Source organism: Astatotilapia calliptera, chromosome 12 (genome assembly GCF_964374335.1).
Source record: "Astatotilapia calliptera chromosome 12, fAstCal68.1, whole genome shotgun sequence".
Taxonomy (NCBI): domain Eukaryota; kingdom Metazoa; phylum Chordata; class Actinopteri; order Cichliformes; family Cichlidae; genus Astatotilapia; species Astatotilapia calliptera.
Window position 1 is genome coordinate 13,035,185 of NC_137433.1, and position 19,120 is coordinate 13,054,304.

Genomic DNA, 19,120 nt, shown 5'->3' on the forward strand with positions numbered 1-19,120 from the left:
CCTTTTCTGTTCTCTTTCCCCTCATCTCCAGTCCAGGTCAAGGGTGCCCCTTCAAACCCTTTATTGACCGGCCCTTCAAATTTACCTGTAAAATGGGCCCGCTGGTGGGCCCATGGTCAATAAAGGGTTAAGCTTGGGTCTGCCTGAGGTTACTTCCTGTTGAAAGGGAGCTTTTCCTTCCCACCATTGCCTTGGCCCCAGTTTTCAGAGTTTTCTTTCTAACAGGGTCTTTATTTTACAGTATAAAGCACCTTGAGGCACTTGTGTTTGTTTTTTTGTGTTACATACATAAAACTGAATTGAACTGAAAGTGCAGAGTGTGCCTACACATCTTTTTGTTTCTCGGTAATCCTGGTTTTGGATCAGTAAACTTTTGTGCTGTGTTTAATCACTTAACCTCAGATACACAGGTCTCTTTAGAAACATTAAAAGCTACATTATTGCTTGAACCGAAGAGCACTCGAGGCAACATGAAGCTGCGCTAACAAGAGTCTGATTATCTTCGTTTTAACACAAGATGTGTTGTACTGAAATTATAAAGCAGGTGTGATTTCACGTGTATATAATGCATGTTTCATCTGTCAAATTAACACAGCTCTTTGCTTACCACTCAGGCTTGAAAGCAGTTTGTTGGAGGTACTTCAAATTGATTTTGAAGTTGAAGAATTGAGCAGCCCTCTCGACAGCCAGGTAATCATATGGAAGCTGGAGCTACCATCCACATCCAAAAACGGAGTCAAGACCGAAGGAGCCATGAGGATCTATACCACTCAGAGAGACTTTGTCGGCCTAGCTCCTCTCATAATGGTGAGTTAGCTGTCATCTCTCCTGTCACACCTAATCAGAGTAAAACACCAGGATTGATGTTGCCAACAGCAGAGTTTCCAATAATGCTAAGATTGCATTCTTTGAGCGTCGGTGCATGAAAATATCATAAAATGCACTTTGCTCTGATCTGTTCCTGTCTGGTTTGCATACACAGAAGGCTGGATATGCTTTGGACTGTTTAGTAAATGGCTTCTATTTTGAGCAGACTGTGACCTTGTGTTGTTGACTGTCAACTAGCTGATGTCTCCTCTGTGTTGTTCTGCTCTGTTCTAGCGTGCATTATGTGGTCATTCTCTCCTGCTAACAGCTGCTTCATGTGCTTCTATTTTGGTGCCGCAGGCCTCTTTTATTGTGCTACCTCTATTATTAACCCGTGATATAATCTCCTCTACTCAATGAGAAACATTATAGCACATTTAATTGCCGTGCTGAATCTGAGTTATCTGTCACCGGGGCCAGCTCCTAACTAAAACAGTGTTTTGAGAGATAACTTTCACATTTGTTCGACTACATATAATTGAAATATGTAATTTATACAAATAAAAGATAATTGCTATACTTTTAATGAAGGCTTTAGTAAGATTATGCAGGCTATATGCTTCATTTCCATCTTAAAGGTGCTGAAGTGCTCAAAGCTATGTGGAAAAGCTACAGTATCCCGATTTGTAAATTTGACATGGCTCATCTCGCTGGTGGATTAGAAGCTGACCTCAGGCCAAACAGGAGGAGATTTGATGGTTGGCTCAAGGGGACATTAGCGCTGACTGATCACTCTTGGCCTTGCTCCATGAACTTCAGCTAGTGCTGCTGCTCACTACTTCTATAGGAGGGGGGAGGAAAGAAAAAAGCTTCACTGATACTACCTTCACATCAGAGTTTTCAGTTGCACGTTTATTTATTTCTGCCTAATTTAAAGCGGTTTTACTCTCGAGGGGACAAGTTTCCATCTGCTTCATTTTCATACTTGGAGTGGCCAAATGTCTCTTTATATTTGATTTGTTCATTCACAGAACTGCACGGCACTTCAGCTTATAATATTCGATTAATTCAGCTTCATTTAAAGCAGTCTGTTTTCTGTTGTTTTTTTCTTTTTTTTCATAGAGAACGACACTTACCCATCTGCTTCATTTTCATGCTTTGATTATCCAAGGATTCCTACAAATAACTATCAATTTATTTTAACAAGGCACCTCACATTTATAGTGTTACGCAAATAGCCTTCATTTGTGGAATAAAGTGCTTTAGAGCTCACCTCTTAGTCACCTAACAGGTACTCAAAGACCAAGGGAAGCTATTGATCAAACAAGGCCCTAACCCAACCAATCTATGCCAAAAGACAATGAGACAAAAGGAGCCAGGAATCGAACCACCAACTCGTCCAGAAGCGGATGAGCGCTCTTATTTCCGTGACATTTATAATTAACAATGCACCGTGCATCGCAGGCAGGCTCTGTGTGTGATAAAGACTATTTTTAGTCCATGTTTCTGGGTATTTTCCCATGTGTGAAGTGATACAGCATCCCTTTGAGGGACATGCCTGTGCAGTAAAAAATCCAAGATTAGCTCTTACTTCTATGTGGTGACCGGGCCATCACCCAGCCTTAACTCTACTCCCCCACTTGTTTCCCAAAGGCGGATTGGCCTTCTTACCTCGCCACTGCTGCTGAGTCGCTGAGTCACGCTTCATCGCCCGTGTCTCCTGTCTACCTCCTCTAACTGCATCCCATGCCACTCTTATTAAAAAAATAAATAAATTAAAAATCTTTGTCACTGTGACAGTAGCACTACCACGTAAACTCTAAAACTGAACTGGAATATGAAACTCATTTCTCTTTGCTCTCTCTGCAGGACACGGAGATTCTGAACACCGCTGTGCTGACGGGAAAGAAGGTGGTGATGCCTGTGAGGACGGTAGCTGTGGAGGAAGATGGAGTAGTCACGGATGTGTCTGATTACACAGACTGTAGCTCCACTGATGAAGACGTTCTCAAGGTAGGATTTGCACGTCCCCCTTATGACTTACTTTACAATGAACAAATTCCCCGTCCCTTTGGTTTTAAACGTTCCAAGAACAATGATAGAACAAAGGATGTGAACTTCAGTGGTATGTCCATCAACAACAATAAAGTGCTTCATATTTGGACCTTGCTTCCCTGTCCTAATGTTGAGAGGCATAAGAAAGTTGAGTAGTTTCTTTGTAATACTCATGGACAAGGTTAGTTTTATGTGTCAAGGGAAGGACAGCTGAACACAAAGACGTTGCTCCAAAGTCACTTTTACTCTCTCCCTCTTTTCCACATGGTAAAACAAACTATTAGTGAGACTTTGACAACATTTCCCATCAATCTCCCCGACAATGAACAGCTACTGTGCTAAATTGCTCACAACATGACCTCTCAATCTACCACTGTGCTTCCATCCCGCGACTTGTCCCTTTTATCCTGTATAAGTGAGCACGACTGACTGCAGAAATTGTTTATGGATGAAATTGAAAGTCAGGTGCCTAGCCTTCGAGGTCAAAGGCTCTTGATATATTTACCCAAGATTAAAAAAGAAATAGCCATGCAGTGGGCTCCAGTTCTCTGGCGCAATTGAATTTTGTAAGTTTATCCAACGGAAGCTGTCCCAGCTAATAAATAAATGCACTTGCAGTATGACGAGGTCACGGGCAGTAAGTGTACCTGTATCAAGCACAGATTTGTGCGGGTTATAGAAAAACAGAATTATGTGGAACAGTCAAGAGGACGACTGTGGACTAAAATATTCTTTTTCAACCTTGACTATAGCCATGTTGTATGTTTGCTGACCAGATAGCAGATTCAGTCACAAATATTCCCTTTAATCTTCTTAGTCTAACAGCTTGACTCAGATATATTTTCTCCTCTATTTTGCCTGAAGATCAAATCTGCTAGTGATAGATGGGGAAGGATTTATCTGGAATTTATAGCTCACGTGACCTGGAAAAAAAACCCCAAACAAAAAAAACAACTCCCTCTTTGGTGGAAGCGATTCCCAAATGTGTAGAAATGATACAGAGAAAAATATGGAAATAAGGTATGAAGGATTTACATCTGAGCATTTAACATTTTAACATTTTGATTTGGTCAGTTAAGTATCAGAGGGGGTTGTGAATCAGTTTCAGCTGCTTTGGTGCTATGCTGGTGCATTGGATTCTGGGCTCCTCCTGGTGTACAACATTATCCGGCCTCATGTGGTGACGTATGCGGGCAGTTCCTGGAGGACAAAGGAATAGATACTACTAACAAGCCCCCATGCTCGCTTGACCTAAATCCAACAGAACTCCTCTGGGACTTTATGTTTCTGTCCATCCAACACCACCAGATTGCACCTCAGACTGTCCACAACCTCAGTGACATCCTGGTCTAGATCTGGGAGGAGATTCCACAGGGCACCGTCTGCCATGTCAGGAACACGATGTTGTCAAGCATGCATACATGTATGTGGGGGCCACAGAAACTACTGAGTACCATTTTGAGCTGTTGCAATGAAAATTCAGCAAAATGGACTAGACTTCCGCATTATTTTTTCACTTTGAGTTTCAGGGTGTCTTTGAATCCAGCTCTTTGTAGGCTGATCATTTTGATTTGCATTTCGTTCCTAACACATTACCCAGTCTGTATCAGTATAGATATCCAGCATGATTTTTGTCCCATTGAGATCTGATGTGTTTTCAAAGTTTTCCTTTATTTTTGAGCACGTGTTATTAACCAGAACTTTTTATTAGGTGATACAGCAGTTTAACCAAAAAATTTACATGATATTACATGATATTTACTTGATATTTTAATTGTGCACATTCAGTAAAACTCTCTATGTGCATGTGCAGAGTTGTGTCACTGAAGCGCGCATTTCAGCATTTTTAATTTCTGCCTGTCTGTAATACTGTACCCAGTGATGAAAGCCAAATCCCATTTTAACATAAATATCTTTGCGATACCGAAAATGGTGAGGGATATTCTTGGACAAAGAATGAGATTATGACTGGAATGAGTTGGCGGATGGCACATTCAAAATGGCATTCCCTTTTAACTTATTCTTTGGAATATTATTTGAACACAGCAGACGGTGGAGGTCCTGGAAAGTGCTCCTCTAACACAGTAGAAAATTAGCAAATTGCCTGAAATCATGGCTGACCAGCTGACTTCCCACACACTGAATTAAATACATGAAGATTCAACACAAGTGCACTGAAAATAAATGAGCCCTTGTCTGTTGTTCTGTTTTTGCATGGAAATTTTTTCCCTGACATCTATTTGAAAGGTTTTGTGCCACTTCTTAGAAATACACTGTTAGGTATAAAAGCAGAAACTACATCCGAGTTAGCAGCAGGGCTGACATGATGAGTGATGGGGTTATTCTAAAGATGTTCCATATCCACGAGTTCCGAGATGCAATGATGACACAGGATACTCTAAAAAAAAAAAACAACTAAAAATTGCACGACCCGGTGACAGCACATCTCGTACGTCTTGGGTCCACACCGCTTCGAGATGTAACTTATATATGTAGTCATCCTTTAGCCATCTGTCAATGTCAGTGTATTTCCTTTTATTCCCCTGGGTGTTTTCAGTCACTAGAGTTCAGTGATTTGTTAATTATTGTATTGGCCAAAGACGACCAAGTGAAACCTCCTGACGTGACGCAAAATGATGCTGAAGCAGCTGCCCAAACTTGCAAAGGTCACCTTTGAAATTCTGTTGTAATGAATGCACTTGGTTGTGAAGGACTGATGCTCAGCGTGGACTACATGATATTTCGATTAACATAAAACTGCAATGCTGCCTCTTCCCAACGCCTCACACCGGTGATCATCACAGTAGTTTATTAAAGCCAGCTGACATTACTGCGGTGACACATCCAGTGCAAAACTGCTTCACGGCTATTTGTTGTTGCAGGAATGGCCGATGTGTTAAAATGGTGACTTTCATGAGAATACTTGATTATTTTTTGTCATTGGTAGGAAGAATATCGCTTTCATTAGCAAGTTTAATCCCGAGTTTGATGTAGATTGTTTACATAATCATCTTAGACAAAAAACGATAAGATGCTCACGTGCCGGCGGACTGTTTCCATGTTATCGTTACCTCTCCAGGTGTCCGACAGGTGTGACTATGTTTTCGTAAATGGAAAAGAGGTTAAGGGGAAGATAAAGATGACGGTAAACTTCACCTACAGCTACCTGAGTGCTCAGCTCGAACTGAATGTGTGGATGCCCCGGCTTCCTCTCCAGATTGAGGTGTCAGACACAGAGCTGAGCCAGATCAAAAGCTGGAGGGTACCCATCCTCACCTCAAAAAGGTAGGAAACCACTAACAACACAAAATCCCTTTGCTTAATTTCTACAGTAGGTGTGATTTCCAGGGGCATTTTTTTTATTCATACAAATTTAAATCATATCTCTCCGAGGATTTAGAGGTTAGATTCCATTATGTAATGCACTGCAATAATTCAGTGTGATCCAATCAAATAAAGAGACAGACAGGGCTGAGTGATTGATATAGAGGTGAAAGCATGTACTGTTTGATAGGCCTGACCTGCCCGTATGTTTTTGTGCTCATGTCCCAGAACTGGCTGGAACAGTGATGAAGACGATCGGAAGGGGAAGGGCTGTATGCTGCAGTTTCAGCATGCCCTTGTGAGGGTGCTAACCCATTTCATGGCAGAGCAAGAAGACCCCCGGGATCCAAAGGCCTATTTCCTGGGGTCTGATTGGCAGGTGGATGTCACAAGGTTGGTTCGATACTTCATGAAGGTGGAGGACACTCGAGTGGCAAGGCTACAGGCAGGAAGAGTGCTGTCGGGGAAAGACTTTGGGACCACTGCCATCCAGGTAATAAACTGGAATACTCTTTGGATTAGTCTTGTGAGCCAGCTCTAACTTGCTGCCTTTTCACAGAGTAACTCTTTTTCTGAATTGAACCGTTTCTGTCTGAGGCAAAGAGTTAAAAATGAGATCAAATCTGAAGCAGCCTAAAAAAGGTGACTTTACCTGATGTTGACAGGTGTTTTCTCCACTATCTGATGCCATCTTGGCTAAAACAACTATCAGAGTTGTGGATGACAAAGTGACCATCACAGAGCTGGGGGTTCAGCTGGTTACAGGGCTCTCCATGACATTACAGCTCAGTGCAGGAAGCAACAGGGCCATACTGGCTACCACAACCACACAGGAGGTGCTACAGAGTCCCAAACAGGTAACATCCTTTATCATTTTTTAAATGTAAAGATTTTAGATTCAAAGATCAAAGTACAATCTTTTTACAATTTCTTTGTTCTCTTAGGAAGCTTTGGTCAGTGCCTGGATACAATTCAGTGATGGCAATCAGACACCTCTTGACATTTATGATCAATCCTTTTTCCGTGTGACGGTGACCTCTCTAGATCAGGGAGTGGTGTCGGTGCAGGGCACGCCACCAGCTGTGGCGGCAGAAGGAGAGGGCGAGGGAGTCTTGGTCAGAGTAGAGATGTCCATCTGTGAGGCCTGTCAGAAGTCCAAACGCAAAAGTACTTTTGCAGTAGGCAACGGCACCCTCAAGGTCAAATTTCAAGCGAACACTAAGCGATCAGATGGAATATTCGACAGCAGTACTGTTAGCAACAAGGAAACTGACTATGGGAACGATGGGGAAGAAGTGGAGCGTCAGAGGAAGCAGAGAAAGCCATCCCAGGATGCTTCACCACGCATGCCAAACTTAGACAGAGAAGAAAGCGCCATACAGAAGATCACGACCACTATTAAATCTACAGAAAGAACCCTGATAACCAGCGGTAGCCTCGGAGGAGTGGGTAAGACCAGTAATTCAGGAAGTCCTGGTAGTCCTACTACTGTGGCTAATGTCAGCCTAATGAGCAGCCCTGGTGAGAACAGCAAAGGATACGGGTCAGACAACATGATAGTGGAGGATATGAGCAGCGTTAGCTTCACCAGCACGGTGAAAGTTCCCAGGAATCTGGTAAACTCCAACAACTTCCCCACCAAGGTGGAGACCCCTGGGCAGGGGACGACAGAAATAGAAGTTGGTGGTGAAGAAGTTTTGGCAAACAGGCCTCTAACAGACTTAGAGATTGGCATGTATGCTTTGTTGGGTGTCTTTTGCCTGGCCATCCTGGTTTTTCTGGTAAACTGTGTCTCATATGTTGTTAAGTTCAGGCACAAGAAACCGCCCTCTCACGGCCAGGAACCCACAGGCCACAGGCACGACTGGGTATGGCTGGGCACAGATGCTGAGCTGGTGATGAGCGTGCCGGGCAGCCCGGTCCAGCAAGACTCCCAAACTACAACCACTGTGATAGACATTGGGCCTGATAAGACTGGCTCTCTTTCCAGGAGGCCCAGTTGTCTGGCCTCCGTCACAGATTCTCCCCTCAGTTGCGTAGGCTCCCTCAGAGGCAAACCGATGCCCACAGAGTCCCTCCACTCGCCCACCAGCAAGAGAAAGAGAGTCCAGTTCACAACCTTCTCCACACTAGAGCGCCAGCATTCACCACATCTCCCACCCAGAGAGAACGGCCATGGCATCCATTGGGTTGGAAAGGAGGACAGCTGTGGGGAGGAACCTCAAGTGCCCATCACAGAGCCTGGGGACCAGTTATAATAGAGAACCTGATCAGACCTCACATGTACAGCAGATGTGGCTTTGATCACCTCAATGCCTTTGTCAACTCTGAAAACTCTCGAGAATTTATGATTTTGGAATTGCCCTCCTCTACATTTCATTACCTATCAAGGCCTTTTACATGTACTGTATATTATTGTTAATATTGGAGAGTTAGATGTGTGTGATCGTGTTTGAGACGGCCAATTCAGACGGACTCCCTTTTCACACAAAGCCACCAAATATTAAAGCTGCATGTGGATATCTACTTCTAAATTGTTGCACTCACACGCTGATGCATACAGTACAAAGACACCCAGAGAAAGTGTCTCCAAATTGAAAATATATCCTATATCAGCATAATCTGACACTGATTTCAGTAGACATATGGCTTTGATTAAAATAATAAGAACCAAAAGGAGTGTTTTCTATTATGCAGCATAAAAGATGTATTTGTAATTTTAAGTTGGGTTAATTTTCAGTTGCTTTTTTAACATTAAAACAGACTGATCTTCAATATTGCCTATTAATTGATTTTCTATGTTAAGCACCAGCCACTTGAGTTGGTCATCTACTGCAGTTTTTTCTTTGCTTAATTCAGAGATTAAGATTATCTCCATCTGCAGTACTTTACATTCGAAACGTAGCTCTGTTTCGGGACCCCTCACAGATTTCTACGTGGATATGTGGACAGCATGAAGTGGGGAGAGCAGCATCGAGACCCAACACAGAAAAAACACATCAGGAAGAAGAAAGACACACAGGAGCTGGGGTGAAGGTCATTTGCAAAGCGACTTGAAGGTGTGCAGCAAGCAGCTTAAACAGTGCTTCCTATATGGGATTTGTCAATTGGCTGTATAGAAGACCATCAACTGAGCAGACAGCTGAAGTAGGCTAGCGCTGGGACTCACTGCCATGCTGGGATCGTGGCCGAGCTCGTCTTTGTGGCCTGCCTGAACTAATGCAGTCCTTGATTTGATAGGTTTTTGTTACGGTGCTTACGCTGGTGCAGTACGATATCATAATCAACCTTTGTAACAGCAAACAAAAGGACTTTTGTGCCATTCTATCCTTTAAACAAAGTTATACTGGTTCATTCTCTTTGTGTAACACAGTTATTTTAGCATAAAAAACAGAAAGGGGTAGCATAACCTGGAAAAATCTTGGACTTCATTTGGAAAAGTCTGATAAAGAGAAACGTGATAATTTTTTAGATCGATAACCATTTAATATGCAGAATGAATAATCACAGTATCCATGCCTTTATCATAATTAAACCATAAATAAGAGTCCATCATAAATGTCATATGTCTTTGGTTTAAAGCACTCTTCGTCATAATTTTCAGTCAGGTAGTAGAGATAAAACCGCATTGTTATGCAAACGAGCATAATTATACCTGTGCAACAAAGAGAGACTAGTGTCGCGCTCTTCTTCTCTCCTGCTGAAGCCCCTGAGAAAGTTTACAGATTGCAGTTTAATGTGCTCAGTGCAAAGTGTCCACCAGTCGCTGGTAAGTTTCTCTCTCCTGTTTCACGCCGTGACGCTCTTCCACGTAGAGTTTTCCATTCCTCACCACTCTCTCTCTCAGCTCGTGATCTGACAACAGCCTCTGAGATTGATGCACAAATTCCTGGCAAGGATAAAGGCAAAATTAGTCTCATTCATTGCCAAATGCCACTTGAAGCTTGCCAGTGAAGGTGCCTGGAGATATTTTTTAAAGCATAAACGATAATCCAAAGCACAAGAACAGAACTCAGATAGAAGCCTGTGCACTGATTAGCAAATACTTCAAAAGTGTCTTTACATAGCCAAAGGATGGAGATATTTGTGGCTCCATATCTAAATATGGATGCCCAACAGACCCCCTTTTTCTATCCTAATAGCTGCCACCTCTCATTTGCTTATGTAAAAAGAGAAAAACAAACAAAGTGATACAGTTAGAAAAAAAAGATACTGTAGAACCAGTCGTGTTGGGAACATGGCGAAGAAAAGACAAGGATAAAAGAGCAACAGTATAAAAAAAGGGAGTAATAACACCATCACGTATTCATAGAAATGAGGTCCATCAACTCAGCATTCAGAATCCTAGTTTGCTCATCTGCTGGCCCAGCAGCCTGTCAGAAGCCTCCAACAAAATGAAGTCAAAGTGCCTTGAAGTGTTCTTGCAACATGACAGCCAACATTCACTGCTGCACTGAGCCAATGGGCACACAAAGTTTTAGCCACTGCCAGTCAGCAGGCCATTTTGCTTTACTTCACTTCAAGTGATGTGATTATGTCTGGAGAGGCTCTTGGTGGGAAACAGCTCTTCTGTATGGACATATGAGGGCTATAAATCCTCACAGCAAAAGGATTAAAGCTCAACTTATGAGAGGCGCGCTTATATTCACTTCACTCTTGGTGCAAATTACAGAGCCCGACAGGACAGGCCATTTTTCCTCTTTAAAGCTCGTGAGTGCTTTTGTGTTTACTTTGCTCGACACATTTCTTAATACCCACACTCCTCATGTAATTCCATCTTGAAGAACAAGAAATACTGTCAGTGGAAAGAATAAGGAAAGACTTTAGCGTGCGTGAAAAGTCCTGCACGGGAGCTACTGCAAAGGCGGCTCAAAGACTAGCACTCTCTGCCCGTCGGTCCTGGCCGAGGTCCTTGTTTATCCGGTCCAAGTTGCTGCAACCATCTGTGTGAGCTTCCTACCAGCAGCTCAGTGGAGCACACGTGCAGGGAGGAATTATCCCCACCATTACAACAACATCACGCTACAGCATGATCTTGACAATACAACGCTTAAGCCCTGCCAATTGGCCTTATCCTTTGTTATCTCCCATTGCATTAAACCTCATTGAATATCAGACTGAGCAGTTCTCATGGGGGATTACTTACTTTCCACCTTGCTGCTAATTGTTGCATCACTATGCGGTAGTATAGTATCTTTGTTCTCTCCCTAAAGGGTGCACTTCTTTTGATTCTAATCCAAGCACCTGAGGAAACATAAAATAAAATATAACACAAGGAGGGGCCTTTTGTTATATTTTACCTGCTCAGATTGGACTCGTGATAAAACCACTACAAAGTTTACAAAATGATGTCAAAAGTTTCTGATTAAAACTGTGAGACTTGTTATTTTATCCAGTTATGCAAGGAGAGGACATCAAACCCTCCAGTTGTTCTCAGTCAGTGTGTCGGTACTACTTAATGCGGTTGTGTACTTTTCTGGTCAGCTGAGGTAAAAGGAGTCCCTGTAGCCCTGGCAACAGTTTATCCTCTCTGTAGTCCATAAACACAGTCATTATGTGTATGGACTACAGCGCTTAGCTTAACTACAGAGCTGGTCAGCCAATATATACCTGAGGAGAAGAATACAGAAGGCCGGTGACCTCATGCTGCACCACAGCTGCGTTTCCTGGAATGTTTCTAGCCAGCACAGGTACCCCGAGATCAATGGCCTGGTGAAGACAGAAAGCATAAGTCAAAGGCAAAAGTTTCTTGTTTATCCTGTCATTGTTAAGAAGCAGTCACTCGAGCATTTCGGATGGTGTACAGCGCCGCCATTCTGTGCTTCGGTTCACTTAAAGAATTAACAATCTGTGCAAGCTAATACCTTGTTAAGTGAAACATGCTAACAAACTAATAACACTTTAAGCCTACTGTGGATTGTCTTAATTGCCTGTGTTTAAAAAAGATTAAGAGGATTTGCTCACTCAAGAATGGGAAGATTGGAGTCAAGCAATTAATTTGGGTAATTGTCCCAGAAGTGTCCAGATAGCATTGTAGCTGAACAACAAACAGTGCAGAAGATTCACGTGGTTTAGATTAAAAAGCAAAAGCTCCTCTGTAAGATGCCTTGATAGATCAAACTACCATTACCAAACTGTTATTCTTGTCAATGTTGGAACATCGTGCTGCCCTGCCGTCCAATTACCCACCATCCTCAAAGATGTTTACCTCCAAGATGGCTGCTGACATGCCCTCTGAAACAGAGCTGTTGACCACAGCGAAGCACCTTTTCATGGCAGCATGAAGCTCCTGTTGGCACCTCTCCTGGGCCAAGAACACCCCTGCTGTTCTGTAAAAGCAGTGGCAAAACTCAGTTCTGTGTGACTCAGGGCTCACAGAGGCGTGAATGATGCTGAACAGCAGTGACAAGCTCAGGCAAGGAAACACAGCTGCACTGTTTGTGACATGAACGGAGCATCCAGGTAAAGTCTTAAGCAGAGAGGGCAGCTTCCTGCCGCAAAAATCTCTGTTGTGGTGAAGCCCTGTGGCGAAAAACTGAAAGATCGGCGGAGACTTGAGTGTGGGAGGACAGATAATAAAAAGAGGACCTTGGCGCTCAGCTCTATTTTGCATTCTGTTCACATTATGTTACGATACATGTGAGCTGCGTTTGTTTTTCAATGCACCGCATGAAAGAAGCACAAAGGCAGGCAAGTCTGAAAAGATGGAACATCACAGCAATTAAACAGACAAAACTGACGGTTTGAACACAAAGAAAGCTGAAGGCCTACCTTTTAACAACCGTTTCTACTTCAGCAGAAAGAACGGGATCAATCTGAAAAACAAGAGGCAAAACAAAAATGACCGAAACATGTGCAACAAAATTTCTGTTTTTCTTTTTTATTAAGGATACCTGCAATATCCTAATTACTGGGATATAAAATATCAAATGACACAATTAAGAACTTCTAACAGGAGAAAATCATTCTCAGGAAAATCCTGCATTTTCAGAGATTGGGGTCAGGGTGGGCAATCTGATTAATTGCAATGTGGGATTTATGTGCATTAGCCTGTCCACAGAAAAGTCAAAGCATAGCAATGTGGGTCAAAGATGCTACTAAGCAAGCTGCTACATTTTTCTCATTTTATTTTATAGCTCACAAAATGGCTTCATGAAATTATTTTTTAAGATGTATTAAAAAAGAAATGCAGTTTTGCATCCTGGAGCGATCTGGGATTCTGCAGGAATTATAAAATAGCAGGGGTCGGATCAAGATGATGAAGATACTGGCAAAAATACACGGTTTAAGCCCAACCGGCGCTGTCTTATAGTGAGCCCAAAAACAAACAAACAACAAAGCTACGTCATATGGCGAAAGCTTCAGTGTTCCTGTTCATTCTAATAAATCTGTCATACCTTTACTGATGTTTGAGAGAGATATAATTAGATTTCATTTTTGCTCTCAGCAAATAAATAAGGTGAAAGCCTGCTATCGTTACGGGAGATAACGTTCCCTTTTTGGAATTGTCCAGATTTATTTTACTCTGTAATTTACAGCCCATTTACAGAGAAGTCAGATGTGTCATCGCTGACAAACTGACCTGAATTTTCCTCTTAATCACAGATGCTGCAAAGCCACAGCGCTTATTACTTGAATGAAGTAGTGATACTGATTTCTGTGATGTCAAGACAGCCTGAGCGAGGGATGTCTCATTCCACCTCCTCTTCGCATTTTTTAGATCTTTTTCCTTCACTTCGTTTAATCTGTTCAACACTGTTCCACAAAAAATATATAATCCTTAAATTAACACAGCTGAAATCTGGCTGTCACACGAAAACATTTTTAGTATAAAATTAATAATTTCCATTTCTTGAACAAACATGCCTGTGATTCAGACGTGTCACGATGAATCACATGTTTCTGCTTCGACTGAACCGTTTCATCAAACAGCAGCAGCAGCAAAGCCTCGTGAAAAAAGCAAGAAGCGGCAGTAAGACGGTGCATACAAGCCCGTGGCCATGCCTAATTGAGTTGGTTCTGTGCAAAGCTAAAGCAGAACGTACCTTTTGCCTGAGACCACTGTTTGAAAGAAAGAACAGATGCTAAAGTACTGTACATTGATGCCGTATCAAAGTCGGGTGGGGGGGAGAAGAGAAGATGAAGACATGCAAACAGAAAACAATGGGTGAGAGAAAAACAAAGAACCGAGGCTGCTGCTGTTCTCTGGGATATGACAAGAATTTTAACATAAAACTGCAACCTGATATTTTTTTTAAAAGAAAAAAAATGTAACATAAATGAATAAAAAAACTAATTTGATTGTGTGACTGACTAGTTGATTGATGCACGAGGTTATTCACGACAGGGTTTGAGAGTTCAATTGCTATTTTCCACTTATTTATTTGCACTGTTTGACATGAAGACACACAGCTTGTACCTGAGCACTTAATGTTTTCAGGGAGACACACAGCACAGAAACATGATAACATGTGACAGGGTGGCAAAACCTGTAACTTGTGCTCCCCGTACACGTGCAGATACATATTATGAGGATTAAAATGAGTTTGCTCCACTCCCACACAGGTCATTAGTAAAAGCCAAGTAATGTCAAGCAGGTAATGCCAACCCCCCCCCCCCCCCCCCCCCCCCAAAAAAAGAAACAAAACAACTCAACCACCACTATAGCTGACCCCTTCCCCAGTATTCAGAAGACATTTCCTTCCAGCACTGTCCGTTAATTCCAGCATAACAACTAAAGCCTGTATGTCTGCTCTATCCAATTAGAGGCTGCCTCAATTCCCGGGGGATGTTTCTAGGTAATTTCAGCAGTACACAGAGTGACAGTACGGAGGCACATGGCAGAAAAGGGAAAAAACAAAAACAAAAGCATACACACAAAGAAACAAACAAAACAAAACTGGTGCATAAGGACTGTTTACTTACCTTGGGTCCAATAATGACTAACACATTCAGCAGATTTTCACAATGCCACTCTGAAAAACATTAAATATAACTGGTGATGTAAAAAACAATACTGCAGTTTGTTTTTGTGTGTGTTTTTTTAAATGAGCAAGTTGTCAAAAGAAGTGAGGCTGTTCTTGCACAGATTCCCACAAGCTTGTTTAATGCACGACACTCGTGGACAGTATGTGTTAATTCCAAGAACGTGCATGTGAAACTTGAACCGTGTAGCTCTCCTCAACATTAATATACAATGTTGACGCCCTCTAGTGATGTCTCATCACAATAACTGTGTGCTGTGAAAGTCACAGTATATATGGGGGGTTGAAAAAGAAACCACTCGTGTTAATTAGAGGCAAAATATTAGGTACCTAATAAGACATACAGGATATCCACCAAAGAAAGAAAAACCATAAAAACCATGAAGGCAAGACCTGACAAAATTAGAACGAGCTGCCCCGCTGCACTGTACAAACACTTTTTCATGCAGCTTACATAATCATATTTACTGGTATGTATTTCTAGTTTCAATAACGGGTTGGGTCTGAGTGCTGATCTCGTCGCCACTTCATGTTATACACATGCATTTCATAGCAAGCACAATGAAATGAATTCAACAATATAACATAATGAATAAAATCACAGCATACTTGAAAAAACCTCCACCAAATAGAGGGGGTCTTTGACTCTTCTGAGGCCACAGACCAATAGGAAGACACGCAGCTCATCCACATGCTCAGTCCTCACACCTGGAGAGAAGCCAGACAAATAGAAAGACAGCGCCACAATATCAAAACACTGCATAATGAACATCCCAAGTACATCAGCAGATAATGAAAGCAATACATCAACCAAGGTCACGAAGAAAATAAGACAGCGGTGACTAATGTGCTCACACAATTCTCTGATCAGGAGGGAAATAGTCTGCTGAAAACACTGGAAGGTCGCACCCTAATCAGTGTGTAATGCAGCATCATAACTACACACTTTGAATATTTGGGTGACAATTTGCTCACTGATCAGCTCTAATTAAATAAAAAAATTAGCCGGGCCAATATCGAGCTGACATCAAACATCTGAAGAATTAGGCTTTAACTGCAATGCTGTGGAATCTGCTCCTCTCAAATATCATCCGGCTATCACATTCAATCCAGAGATTATCAAAAACTGGCAGGCACACAAACGTGCACAATGCCAGCAGCTACTCTCGTGCACCTGACCTGGCAAAGACAGCAGCTAAAAGTCCTGACCCTATTACACAACCCCATCATAAAGGCAACACACGACCTAGCCTGTAAGTCTCAGACCTCACATTAGTCAACAAACCTTTCACTTCAAAAGTACAACTACACTGTACTCACCTTCGAGTCGAGGCGAACCAAAATTACTGTCACAACTGCGTGGTATGTAATGGATGACAGTGGAAATAACAGAAGAATATACTATATTGTTACACAGCTACTCTTAGTCTGGGGCATTCACATATACAACTAAATTCATTTTTTGTTTTCATATAGCACCAAATCATAATAGCAATCACCGCAAGGCACAAGATATAGATCCTATAATAATACAGATAAAACCCCATCAATCAGGTGACCCCCTATGAGAAGGAGACAATGGGGAGGAAAAACTCCCTTTTAACAGGAAGAAACATCTGGCCGAACCAGAGAAACAGGGAGGGGCACCCATCTGCTGCGGGAAAGGTCAGAGATTCATACTAACCCATGATTAATGGTTGTTAATAGTGATGTATAAACACATAGATAGTAAAAGAGGTCCCCAGCAGCCTAGACCTATTGCAGCACATTTAACACTGGCAGTCCCAGGCTTCTACCTTTCTACCTTTAAAACCCGCCACCAGCCAAATGGCTGGTAGGCTTTTAGCTAAGCTTTAGCTTCAGGCAAGTGGAAGCTAAATTGGCTAGTCATTCATATGTAAATTGGGTTGTTACCTGGGAATTCTGGAGGGAGGGGAGTGGGGGTGTGTGGATGAGGGGGTGGGGGAGCTGCTAAAAGCGGTGAGCTTCCTTTTGTTTCATCTTGATGCATTCTCAATCATCCAGGGAAACAAATCTCCAAAAGTCACCAACTTGGAGTGTTTCAGTTTGCCATCTTAGGGAGAAATCAACACACATGGGTGTATGTCCTTTGTTGCTGAGATTTATTGATAAAAACAGTACAAAAAATCAACCATTTGTACACATTTTTACAAATAATTATAAAAAGTGAGTGAGTACATTTCAACATTTTCAGCAATCACTCACAATCCTGGCACTGCCATGGTATCTGTAGTCTGCATTTACCACATGTGTATCTGTTGCAGTGAACACATCGCACAGTGGCATGATTGTTCTTGCAATTGTGTTTGACCTGACACATGGCTCTTTTTCCAGGGCTCGGTGTGGAGGGTTGTGTCAAAGGCAACTGTTCTTTTCTTGCCTTCTTCGCAGCTACATGAGAGTGAGCTAACTCCCTTGCAAGCTCCACCAGGAAGTCCACCCGTCTTTCCTTCGTCCCGGAGCATGCTTGATACAGCACATGTGCATTCAGTGCTGCCATGTCAATCATGTTATAAAACACGGCAACTGGCCAGCGCCGTGTTCCTCTGCGGACAGTGTACTCCCGAACCATCTGGTCCATCTGGACCATCTGGGTTTTGTGCCTCGCCCCGCGCTGAAACACAAAAACGTGCTCCCCAGGATGGAAGCTGGCTCCAGCAGGTTTGTGAGGACCTCAGAGCTCAGCTTCAGGGCCTGCAGGGGGATGTCTGATCACAGCTACAGCTGCAGTTATTATATGATATAGCTGTTTACAACTAACATTTAAACTCTCCATTCCTTCAACCTCTGCTGCCACGCTGACGGCGTATGCGGCCAAACGGAAGAAGACAGTCTATATTCTTAGCAGCATGCACGGCGTGGTTCAGACTGATAACACTACCAAAAGGAAGCCAAACACTGTCACCCTTTACAACAAAACAAAGTGTGGCGTGGATGTGATGGACCAGATGGTTCGGGAGTACACTGTCCGCAGAGGAACACGGCGCTGGCCAGTTGCCGTGTTTTATAACATGATTGACATGGCAGCACTGAATGCACATGTGCTGTATCAAGCATGCTCCGGGACGAAGGAAAGACGGGTGGACTTCCTGGTGGAGCTTGCAAGGGAGTTAGCTCACTCTCATGTAGCTGCGAAGAAGGCAAGAAAAGAACAGTTGCCTTTGACACAACCCTCCACACCGAGCCCTGGAAAAAGAGCCATGTGTCAGGTCAAACACAATTGCAAGAACAATCATGCCACTGTGCGATGTGTTCACTGCAACAGATACACATGTGGTAAATGCAGACTACAGATACCATGGCAGTGCCAGGATTGTGAGTGATTGCTGAAAATGTTGAAATGTACTCACTCACTTTTTATAATTATTTGTAAAAATGTGTACAAATGGTTGATTTTTTGTACTGTTTTTATCAATAAATCTCAGCAACAAAGGACATACACCCATGTGTGTTGATTTCTCCCTAAGATGGCAAACTGAAACACTCCAAGTTGGTGACTTTTGGAGATTTGTTTCCCTGGATGATTGAGAATGCATCAAGATGAAACAAAAGGAAGCTCACCGCTTTTAGCAGCTCCCCCACCCCCTCATCCACACACCCCCACTCCCCTCCCTCCAGAATTCCCAGGTAACAACCCAATTTACATATGAATGACTAGCCAATTTAGCTTCCACTTGCCTGAAGCTAAAGCTTAGCTAAAAGCCTACCAGCCATTTGGCTGCTCTCCGGGTTTTAAAGGTAGAAAAGCCAAATGGCTGGGCTCTGGGCCTTCCTAGTGTTAAGGGACGGTTCAGGGTCACCTGATCCAGCCTTAACTATAAGCTTTATAGAAAAGGAACGTAGTATACAACATCAGTAATCAATAGCACTTAAATAACATTACTGAAAATGTTACAACAAAGCAGTACAAGCACAGTACAACAAAAGTG

General features: G+C 42.6%; 2 protein-coding genes across 3 annotated transcripts in view; one reads left to right on the forward strand and one right to left on the reverse strand.

Annotated features, from left to right (window-relative positions):
- LOC113034160 (transmembrane protein 132D) overlaps positions 1-14,803 on the forward strand; it is a 34,470-nt gene extending 19,667 nt beyond the window's left edge. Inside the window, exons 4-9 of the mRNA XM_026188526.2 lie at positions 615-807; positions 2,677-2,820; positions 5,942-6,147; positions 6,415-6,679; positions 6,852-7,043; positions 7,131-14,803. Of these exons, the coding sequence (XP_026044311.1) occupies positions 615-807; positions 2,677-2,820; positions 5,942-6,147; positions 6,415-6,679; positions 6,852-7,043; positions 7,131-8,444 (2,314 nt within the window). The 3' untranslated portion in view covers positions 8,445-14,803. The remainder of the gene's footprint in view (positions 1-614; positions 808-2,676; positions 2,821-5,941; positions 6,148-6,414; positions 6,680-6,851; positions 7,044-7,130) is intronic.
- glt1d1 (glycosyltransferase 1 domain containing 1) overlaps positions 9,651-19,120 on the reverse strand; it is a 42,626-nt gene continuing 33,156 nt past the window's right edge. For both annotated transcript variants that reach the window (XM_026188531.2, XM_026188532.2), the window contains exons 7-12: positions 15,780-15,878; positions 15,112-15,161; positions 12,958-13,001; positions 12,395-12,515; positions 11,797-11,895; positions 9,651-10,075 (exon numbers count right to left, since the gene is read on the reverse strand). In XM_026188531.2, the coding sequence (XP_026044316.1) occupies positions 9,929-10,075; positions 11,797-11,895; positions 12,395-12,515; positions 12,958-13,001; positions 15,112-15,161; positions 15,780-15,878 (560 nt within the window). In that variant the 3' untranslated portion in view covers positions 9,651-9,928. The remainder of the gene's footprint in view (positions 10,076-11,796; positions 11,896-12,394; positions 12,516-12,957; positions 13,002-15,111; positions 15,162-15,779; positions 15,879-19,120) is intronic.